At 40.0% G+C, this 10723-nt stretch overlaps 2 protein-coding genes and 1 long non-coding RNA gene across 3 annotated transcripts in view; 1 reads left to right on the top strand and 2 right to left on the bottom strand.

Annotated features, from left to right (window-relative positions):
• Positions 1 to 12: 12 nt before the first annotated feature.
• LOC124872349 (U4/U6 small nuclear ribonucleoprotein Prp4-like) lies at positions 13 to 339 on the top strand (the record flags this gene model as incomplete). Its single annotated transcript, XM_047372237.1, has 2 exons — positions 13 to 123; positions 187 to 339. Coding segments are annotated over 2 exons (198 nt in total), but the record flags the coding sequence as incomplete, so codon positions are not given.
• A 7960-nt stretch (positions 340 to 8299) lies between these two features.
• LOC124872941 lies at positions 8300 to 9528 on the bottom strand. The gene is made up of 2 exons (XR_007039402.1): positions 8666 to 9528; positions 8300 to 8581 (listed from the first exon to the last, which is right to left on the bottom strand). It is a non-coding gene; the product is annotated as an uncharacterized LOC124872941 (long non-coding RNA).
• Positions 9529 to 10158: 630 nt separating this feature from the next.
• Positions 10159 to 10723, bottom strand: part of zgc:163022 (putative ferric-chelate reductase 1) — a 40751-nt gene continuing 40186 nt past the window's right edge. Inside the window, exons 12-13 of the mRNA XM_047373380.1 lie at positions 10576 to 10634; positions 10159 to 10480 (exon numbers count right to left, since the gene is read on the bottom strand). Of these exons, the coding sequence (XP_047229336.1) occupies positions 10272 to 10480; positions 10576 to 10634 (268 nt within the window). The 3' untranslated portion in view covers positions 10159 to 10271. The remainder of the gene's footprint in view (positions 10481 to 10575; positions 10635 to 10723) is intronic.

Below are 10723 nucleotides of genomic sequence, written 5' to 3'. Positions count from 1 at the left end.
ATCACTTTCTGTACAGCAACTGACGGTCACTTCCTGCTGACCGGCGCCTACGACAACACGGCGAAGGTGTGGACTCACCCCGGGTGGATGCCGCTAAAGACGCTGGCTGGGCACGAGGGGAAGGTAAGGACAGTACTGCACCCTGATTGGTGTGTCTGAACTCGGCACTGATTGTTGTGTTTTTAGGTGATGGCCGTGGACATGTCGCCCGACGGGAAGCTGATCGCCACCAGCTCCTACGACCGAACCTTCAAACTCTGGATGTCTGAGTGATGTCAGCAGTGAAATGTGCTGGTTTTTCAGTGTTTTGTTTTCTTCTAATAAAGATTTTGAAACTTTCTTGATGAGATTTTGTTAAAGACGACGATGATGATATTACAACTGTTAGATCAGATGACTCAATTCAAGAGTCCTACATTAATCCCGAAGTGAAATTAAATGTAGCTTATATCGTGCAGGTTTTTTCAGAGAGTTGTAGATGCTGATGGCTGTGGGCAGGAAGGATCTCCTGTAGAGGTCTGTCTTACAGCAGACCTGAAGGAGCCTCTGACTGAAGACACTATTGCTGTTTTATGACAGTCTGGTGAAGAGGATGCTCAGGATTGTTTTTATTGTTCTGCATTTCATGAAGAATCCTCCTTTGCACAATGATCTCTAGAGGTTCTAGAATAGTCCTCAGAACAGAACCAGCCTTTAAATCTTCATTCATCTGTAAGATTTCAGATATATATATATATATATATATATATATATAGTGTTATTAAAAGATTCTTATTTCTTATAAGTGTTTCAGATCAAATGAATAAATATTAGGTAAAGAAAACACCAGTAAACCCAAAATGCAGTTTTTCAGTGAAGGTTTTTTTTATTGAGGGAGAAAAACCTTCATGACCCAGTGTGAAAAAGTGATCACCCCCTGCTAAAACATAACTGTGGTTTATCACACCTGAGTTCACTTTCTATAGCCACACCTGTTCTCAATCAAGAAATCACTTAAATTGGACCTGCCTGACGATGTGAAGTAGACCAAAAGATGCTCAACAGTTAGACATCATGCTGAGATCCAAAGAACTTCAGGAATAAATGAGGAAGAACTGAAGTAACTGACATCTACCAGCCTGGAAAAGGTTATGAAGTCATTTCTAAAGCGTTGGGACTCCAGGGAACCACAGTGAGAGCCTTTATCCACAAGATATATGCATAAATATATCTTATAACGCATTAAACAAAAAAAAAACTCAGAGAACAAAGTGTACTGGAGTCAAATTCCTTGTGTGTATGTACGAACTTGGCAATAAATGTGATTCTGAGGAAAGAGACCGTTACATGTCAAAAAGAGAAATAAAATACAGCAGTGTACTTGATAGAGCCATATTTTCTGTAGGTTTGGTATCTAATCACATGCTATCATGTTTTTAAATGAATAAGTAATTGCCTGTTAAAGATGACTCATTTTCTGTCCCAAGAGAACAAGTAAAGTGAATTTTATCAGACTTTATAGTTGATCTGGGTGTGATTTAGACAGGAGCAGAATCCTGTACTTTCTGTCTTTCCCCAAAGATCAGGGATCTCCTGGTTGTATCTGGCCTCGCAGTGAACTGATTTGGTAAAATGTCTTAAAATCTAGTGCCTGAGCAATAATAGGACAGCCTCTTGATGATAAAATATGCATAAAATGCCACCACACGTTGATGATGTGAGCGCACTTCATTTACGCCACCGCGCGTTCTGATTCGCGACGTTGCAAAAACGGCATATTACATTATTTACAGATTAGAACGACGCCATAATAAACAGATGATTTTTGACCCTTTAGGCTTGCCATAGTTCAATGGCCAGAAAAACAGTTTTTTTTCTTAAAATGCTGCATTAAACAGCACTTTAATGGGATTTTCGCCATACTTTATGACGTCCTGACTTATAAAACGGCGTTTTTTGCATGATGTTTTAACCAGACGTGTGGTAAAAGTGGCATTTTGTGGCACTGTTGGCTTGCCATATTTACGCATTAGAACATCGCGTTGAAATACGGATGATTTTTGACCCTTTTGGCTTGCCTTAAAGAAGTCAGCACCCCTGGTGGATAAGCTTCGATTGGCGAAGTTCGGGCCCCAGGGACGCAATGGCGATTCTGGGTGTCCAGAAATCTGATTGGCCATTCCTGTGGCCACCTCAGATCTGATAGGTTGCCTTCAATAACTACAATGCACCTATCAATCACAGCAGACCGTTAACGTCACTTGCAGATCTGAGATCAGATATAATTTACAACTGAGCTGTTTTCTGGTCAGCTATGCTTCCGTTTGCACCTTGTGGGTCTCGAGATCCAGCGCTCAAACGGGTTAGTGTTGTGGTGATCACATTGTACAACTTCAAGTAGAAAGAGCCAACCTCAACTTCTATTTTGCCCAAAGTCTTCTGTGGATTGGTGAATGGCTTTATTCAATTGTAAACGTCCCCCAAAAGGCATTAGCTAAGCTAGCTTGTTAGTGTGCTGTAAACATAGCATTTATTCAGCCTCTCTGGACAACACTGGCTAATATAATCCTGATAATGCTTCAAATACATTCTTGTTCGACGTGAAATACCTATACAGGGGTTCTATAATGTGATATTAATTTAGGTGTTTCCAACCAGAGTGGCGTTGGGGCTGGTGGTGTAACACCTGAATAGGAGAGATCCATTGGTTTCAACTTTATTCAACAGTTCGAAGTTATTCTTCAGTTAAGGTTCAGGTCTGAGTCCATCACTACACCCAGGTTTCCAGCCTGACTGGTGGTTTCTAGCTGTATTAACTGAAGCTGTGTGCTAACTTTTAAACGCTCTTCCTTTGGTCCAAAGATTATTACTTCAGTTTTGTTTTGATTCAACTGAAGAACATTTAGGCCCATCCATGCATTGATTTCTTCTAAGCATTTACCCAGCGCTTGAATGGGTTCATGGTCACCTGGTGACATCGTAACGTATAGCTGTGTGTCGTCTGCATAGTTATGATAACTTACGTTGTTGTTTATTAAAATCTGAGTTAGGGGGAGCATGTAGATATTGAATAGGAGGGGCCCTAAGATGGACCCTTGGGGAATGCCACATGTGATTTTTGTGGTCTCTGATGTAAAGTTACCTACTGACACAAAAAAGTCCCTGTCCTTCAAGTAGGATTTAAACCAGTTGAGTGCTGTACCAGAAAGGCCGACCCAGTTTTCCAGGCGCTCTAATAAAATGGAGTGATCAACAGTGTCGAATGCTGCACTAAGGTCCAATAATACCAGCACTGTGGTTCTTCCACAGTCTGCATTTATACGAATGTCATTGAACACCTTGACAAGAGCAGTCTCTGTACTGTGGTGAGCAGGAAGCCTGACTGGAAGACATCGATCATCAGCATGTTTGCTGATGATCTCAGAAAAGAAAGATTCTCTTGCATTTTTCAGTTGTAGGTTATATCTGTAGTCTCTCTTTATAGATAATATAGTGAACCTGGAGTCCAGTCTTTCTCCACCTGCGTTCAGCTTTTCGACACTCCTTTCTTTTACTTCTGACTGGTGGAGCACTTCTCCATGGAGACATTTTCTTCCCAGAAACGACTTTCACTTTAATTGGAGCAATTGAATCAATGATGTCTGAGATTTTAGAATGAAAGTTATCTACCAGCTCATCTACAGTGTTACAGGGCAAAGTGGAGGTAGAAGAGTAAATCTGGTTAAAGGTTTCAGCAGCACCGTCCTTAAAGATGCGTTTTCTTATCATGTCTCTTTGACAAACTGAGTCATTGCAGATGATGCTTTTAAAAATAACAGAAAAGTGGTCAGATAGAGAAACATCAGTTACAGACACCTTGGAAATGTTTAGACCCTTAGTGATGATCAAGTCCAAAATATGTTCCTGTTTGTGTGTTTGCTGTTTAACATGTTGAGTCAAACCAACATTTCTAAGAGTGTCACATAGTAATGCTGCTATAGAGAGAATGTCATGAAGGCAGCTTGGACTGACCAATGGAACCGGTGTTCTGTTGAACTTAAGTGTGAAATTCAAGTCAAGACTAACTTTGGAAACAGTTGTAAAGAATTTTTCCTCCATGCATTGAAGGAGAAGGCCCTTTTGGAAGCTGCAAGATTCAGCAGAAAGTACAAAGTCAAGCGTACTTTCTGTTCCAAGTGTCTAGAATAAGCTGTATAGATTAATGACGGTATTTAGTTGTGCAAAATGTTTGTCTAACCATTTTCTATGTTTCACCCAGATGCACTCCAAGGCTGCAAGTGTAGACCTGGATGTGGTTTTCTGTTCCTTAGTTGTAAAGAGGTTTTTCCTTTCTTTCTGATAAAACAATTTCAACTTTAAACAGTGTTTGTCAATGACATTTTTTTAAAAAGTCTTCAATTTAAAAGCTTGTAACATTGTTTTCTGACAAACTTAGAATGCTTTTAACAATTTTGTTAAAATTGAAAAAAGCTGAAAGTTTTTATAAACTTGGGCTAATTTATTTTGTATTAACAAGCAAAGAAGAAATTGATTAATGTATCATGAGATCTGCATTTAATACGATCTATAACATCTCCGTAGTGTTGGTAATGTGTCTCACATTGTCCCTTTGAGATCCGGTTGCTCTAGGGAAACATCAAAGATCTGGATAGTTTTTATAATCCCCATCCTGACTTGTTTGGAGCTCCTTGGTCTTCATGGTGTGATGCCTCCTGCTTAGTGGTGCTGCCCCATTCAGAGAAGGTGTGTTTATACTGACAGATCATGTGACACTTATATTGCACACAGGTGGACTTCATTTCACCAATTATGGGACTTTTGAAGGTAATCAAAACCTTTTAGGGGCTTCATAGCAAAGTGTTACATTTTCAGTTTTTTTCTCCTTTCACTTCACCAACTTTGAGTATTTTGACCAGATCCATCACATAAAATAAGATTAAAACATTCAAATTAGAGAACGTAACAAAACAGGTAAAAAGCCAGGGGGTGAATACTTTTGCAAGGCAGTGTAGTTTTGGACCATGATTTGTTAACAACCACATGAAGTCTGCTACTGAATCAGTTTCCTTTCACCCTAAAACATCACCGGAAGAAAGGGTTTCCTGTCTAAACAGGTAACAGAAAAGCACTACAACTGTGTCTTTACTGGTCTCTGGAAACACCAGAGTCCTGACCAGCACCATAGAACTAGTTCGGAACTGGCTCCCTGTTTTTCCAATTAAAAGACTTAAGTCCTGTCCACAACGATTTCTGGTGAAAATGGAAAAGTTCAGTTGCGTTTCAACTGTTTGTTTCCATGGCAACGGCTAACGTTTGGTCGATAACGGAGATTGTAATTAAGACGTTGTCATCTAGACGCGTTAACAGAAACAGAACAAAAATCCTGTTTTCATTTGATTCGTCGTGTAAACAGAGTCTTAATTCTGAGGTTGGTCTTTGAAGCTTGAAATGTTCGTTGGGCAGAAATACATTTCTGAGCTGCTGGTCAGGTAGGTTAGGTCAGGTTTGCTGCCTGTGATTATCTGACTCCTCCCTCCTGTATCCACCTGCCTTGTCTGTGCATCTCAATATACAGGTACGTCTCAAAAGAGTAGAATCCCACAAAAAAGTTCAGTATTTTTGTCCCTCATGTCAAAAATTTATATATAGATTAATTCCACATAGAGTAAAATATTTCAAGCCTTCCTCTCCTTGTGGAGGGTGTCTATGACTGTCTTCTGGACATCTGTCCAGCCAGCTGTCTCCTCCATGGTTGTCTCCTACTGACCCAGACTGAGACCATCTAGAGGCTCAGGAAACCCTTGCAGGTGTTTGGGTTAATTAGCTGATCAGGGTGGAACACCAGGAGTTTCCAATATTTAACATTTCAACAATATTATAACGTTCAGAGACACTGAGGCTTGGGTTGTCATTCTCTGTGAGCCAGAATCATCAGAATTACAGGAGCATCAGGTGTAGCAGCATCAGAGCCATAGACCTGAAATGAATCAACCAGCTAATAAAGAAGGCTGGCTGAAGCTTAAAAAACATAAAAAATCAGAGAAAAACAGAAATAATTCAAACTGAACCAAACATTTGCTTCTTTTTATTTTAAATGTCGTTTTGAGATATATATACAGTGCCTTGCGAACGTGCTCGGCCCCCTTGAACTTTTCAACCTCTTGCCACATTTCAGGCTTCAAACATAAAGATATAAAATTCAAATTTTTTGTGAAGAATCAACAACAAGTGGGACACAATCGTGAAGTAGAATGAAATTTATTGGATGTGTCAAACGTTTTTAACAAATAAAAAACTGAAAAGTGGGGCGTGCAATATTATTCGCCTCCCTTGCGTTAATACTTTGTAGCGCCACCCTTTGTTGCAATTACAGCTGCAAGTCACGGTTTACTTGGAATTGGACCCCAGAATGCAGACGAGCAGGCAGCGTGATGGTAAGTGAAAAAGATTTAATAACGAAAACTCACTCACTACAGGAGGCAGGAACAAAACAAACGAGCAGGTAAGACAGGCATGGCATGATCAAAAAACAAGACTTGAGCATCAAACAAGACATAAGCATGAGAGTGAAAGATGTTTCCGCGAAGACTAAACAGAACAGGTGTGAATATATGGCGTGAAAACCAGGTGGAGCAAGGAGACAGATTAACTTGAAGCAGGTGAACTGAATAAACTTAATTAACAGAACAAAACGTGACTGGAGCAAAACAGAGACTCTTGAACACAAACTAGAAAAACATGAAGCAAAAGCATAACCAGATCCGAAAACCAAACTTGACAAAACATGAACAAGACGACAAAACAAAAAGCATGAGTCAAAACCTTAACTGTGAAAAACATAAGAAGAAACCCGAAACCAAACACCAAACAACCCTACATCATTACAGCTGCAAGTCTCTTGAGGTTTGTCTCTATCAGTTTTGCACATTGAGAGACTGAAATTCTTGCTCATTCTTCCTTGAAAAACAGCTGGAGCTCAGTGAGGTTGGATGGAGAGCGTTCATGAACAGCAGTCTTCAGCTCTTTCCACAGATTCTCGATTGGATTCAGGTCTGGACTTTGACTAGGCCAGTCCAACACCTGGATACGTTTATTTGTGAACCATTCCATTGTAGATTTGGCTTTATGTTTTGGATCATTGTCTTGTTGGAAGATAAATCTCCGTCCCAGTCTCAGGTCTCTTGCAGACTCCAACAGGTTTTCTTCCAGAATGGTTCTGTATTTGGACCCATCCATCTTCACATCAATTTTTACCATCTTCTCTGTCCCTGCTGATGAAAAGCAGGCCCAAACCATGATGCTGCCACCACCATGATTGACAGTGGGGATGGTGTGTTCAGGGTGATGAGCTGTGTTGCTTTTACACCAAACATATTGTTTTGCATTGTGGCCAAACAGTTTGATTTTGGTTTCATCTGACCAGAGCACCTTCTTCCACATGTTTGGTGTGTTTCTCCCAGGTGGCTTGTGGCAAACTTTAAATGAGACTTTTTATGGATATCTTTGAGAAATGGTTTTCTTCTTGCCACTCTTCCATAAAGGCCAGATTTGTGCAGTGTACGACTGATTGTTGTCCTATGGACAGACTCTCCCACCTCAGTTGTAGATCTCTGCAGTTCATCCAGAGTGATCATGGACCTCTTGGCTGCATCTCTGATCAATCTTCTCCTTGTTTGAGATGAAAGTTTAGAGGGACGGCCGGGTCTTGGTAGATTTGCAGTGGTCTGATACTCCTTCCATTTCATTATGATTGCTTGCACAGTGCTCCTTGGGATGTTTAAAGCTTGGGAAATCTTTTTGTATCCAAATCCAGCTTTAAACCTCTCCACAACAGTATGTCGGACCTGTCTGGTGTGTTCCTTGGTCTTCATGATGCTCTCTGTGCTTTGAACAGAACCCTGAGACTATCACAGAGCAGGTGCATTTATACGGAGACTTGATTACACACAGGTGGATTCTATTTATCATCATCAGTCATTTGGGACAACATTGGATCATTCAGAGATCCTCACTGAACTTCTGGAGTCAGTTTGCTGCACTGAAAGTAAAGGGACCGAATAATATTGCACGCCCCACTTTTCAGTTTTTTATTTGTTAAAAACGTTTGACACATCCAATAAATTTCATTCTACTTCATGATTGTGTCCCACTTGTTGTTGATTCTTCACAAAAAATTAGAATTTTATATCTTTATGTTTGAAGCCTGAAATGTGGCAAGAGGTCGACCAGTTCAAGGGGGCCGAGTACTTTCGCAAGGCACTGTATATATATATATAGATCTCTCTCTCTCTCTCTGTATATATATGTATATATATATTTAATAAACATATCAAATATATTCTAGATTATGTTTTACTAACAAAATAAATTTTTCTACTATCTATTTAACTGCATCACAGCTAATGTTTACAATTAAGCTTTTTCATAATTCTGAAATTATTCTTCTGAAATCATAATAAAACAAAGAATCTGAGCTAATTTGTTAAAAATGGACTGATTCAGCTTTTTATGACTATGTCATTTTTCCTATTCCAACTAACAAGGCCACTAAAAAGGAAATGTTTCCAAGAAGGTAGAGCATCAGCAGCACATCAGCTCTGATCTGAAGAAAAGAAATAAAAAGGAAAATCACGTTAAATTCAAGAATTGTTTTATTTTCATTTGATATTTTTGTTTGTTGTTTTACCTGGTTTTTTTCCAGAAGATGGCTGTCATCTGTAATCAGAAGCACAGAGGTCAGAGGTCAGCGGAAGAAGAAATATTTTAACGTGTGCTGCTGGTTGGAGGGTTGCAGATTATTCGGAGTCAAAACCCCACTAAAAATTCTTTTAGCAGCAGGTTTGGTGGCACCATGGGACTAATGAAGAACGAATGAAGCTCGGAACGGGTCAGAAATATAGACATAAATGTTTTAAATCAATTTAAATGTTGACCTTTCTTCATAGTTTTCCTAAACGGATCCCAACCAGAACATTTTAATGCGGGAAGTCTACGAACAATGAAAATAGAAAACTTCTCCCAACAAAGTTTAAAGACATAAATGTTAAAATCTTGGTGATCTGTGGATGGGTAAAACCAGAAGTGTGGACTTGAGTCATGTGACTCAAATCAAAAGTTTAATGGCTTTAGACTCAACTTCACGAAATCACCAAAGACTTGTCACTTGACTTGGATTTGAGCCGTTTGAGTTGGAAAACAGTGTTCCATCCACGCCACTGCATGCCTCTGTCCAGTTGTCAATATTTCCTCTTTGTTGTGGTTGATCAAAATGTTGTTAAACGTCTTTGTCCTCGAACCCCTCAGAGAACTCAGGAACAGCAGGCTAAAGTCAAGTCCTAGAACACTGAACAGGAGATGTAGATGGCAATGAGGGCGATAAGTGGGCAACAGGTGCAGAAGAAGTCTGGGCATGAGAGCTCTGAGGAGAAACCTGGACAAACACATTCATAAAACCGAGACGCGAAAGGAGATTTATTCATTGATGCAGCAAACACCCACAGTCCACTGCTGCAGTTAAATGCCTACACAGCGAAAAGGGCTGGGTAACTGTGGCACTACAAGCCCTAGCAGTCCTTATTTCTCAACAGGCTCATTTGAGAAATGTTCTGCTGGGCTGGATTCTTCTGTCATGTTTAGGTTGTGGAAGGCCCAAACACAGAGTATGAATGAGGTGAAACGAAGTTCTTTTAATAATAAAAATAGAGAAACTTACAGTCGTATAGTCTTGCACAGGAAGAATGAACAAGAAGCAGAGGAAATAACAAGCATGGACACAGACTGGCAAACTGGAGAATCCAGCAGTGAACATTGAGAACCAGTGAGTATACATACTGAGACGGGGGAAAGAATTGACAAATGAAACCAGAAGAACTAATCAGATGATATGAGGAGCATTGAGGTAGAGAGAAGGAAGAGCAGCTGAAAGAGGGAGAGTAATTAGCCAGAGCAAAACACAAAGAAACCCAGGAAAGTATCTAACAGGCAATAACTCAAGATGTATAACGAATTAAAACACAAAAGAATTAACTAATAAGAATAATGTTTAACAAGAATGAGCACATAGAAATGAACCCAACAAAGCAAAGCCAGACCTTAAGAACTAGATAAATGGAAAAGAAAATCTAAACCCAACATCTCAGAGTCGTCACACACTGAGGTCGATGTTCGAGACAGAAACTCTGCAAGAAGTCACCAAGTTTCTTATGCTATCAAACTAAACTTTAGCGCCATCCGTGGGTTCCTTCTTTTACACTTTACATATGAAAATGTCTCTTGTCTGTGAGAGATGGGTGTTAATTTAATGTGTTTATAGCAAGAGCTGAGCAGTGATGATGATGCTGAACAGGAAGGTGTTCACCTGCTCTGCTCAACTTCAGTCTCCCTTGGAGCTCCAACAGGCCATAGAACAAAGCTTCCCAGCCAGCAAACCCACCCATCACTTTCATCAGCCAGAGGTCTGTAGTGCTGTCCATCATCTGCACACCTGTAAATATGGCTGCCACTGTGGGGTTTCACATCAAAAGTTCAATTTTAAAAGTCTGGGTGTGTATTTGCAACCGTTTCTATAGAACATGAAACAGTAAAAGTCAAACTTACCAGCTAAAAGTTTAACAGATGCTGCAATGAAATGATGTACCCAGCTGAACAGAAACCTCCTGGAAAACAGAAGGTAGGGTTAGTTGTGGAGGTCCAATCTGGCTCCAAAGATTTTGGAGTCAGTTTGATGTTCAAGGCCGGCATCTAA

The sequence above is a fragment of the Girardinichthys multiradiatus genome, chromosome 8, assembly GCF_021462225.1.
Source record: "Girardinichthys multiradiatus isolate DD_20200921_A chromosome 8, DD_fGirMul_XY1, whole genome shotgun sequence".
In the NCBI taxonomy this organism is placed as follows: Eukaryota; Metazoa; Chordata; class Actinopteri; order Cyprinodontiformes; family Goodeidae; genus Girardinichthys; species Girardinichthys multiradiatus.
The sequence above is the reverse complement of the archived record's forward strand: the minus strand, read 5'-3'. Positions and strand labels throughout refer to the sequence as shown.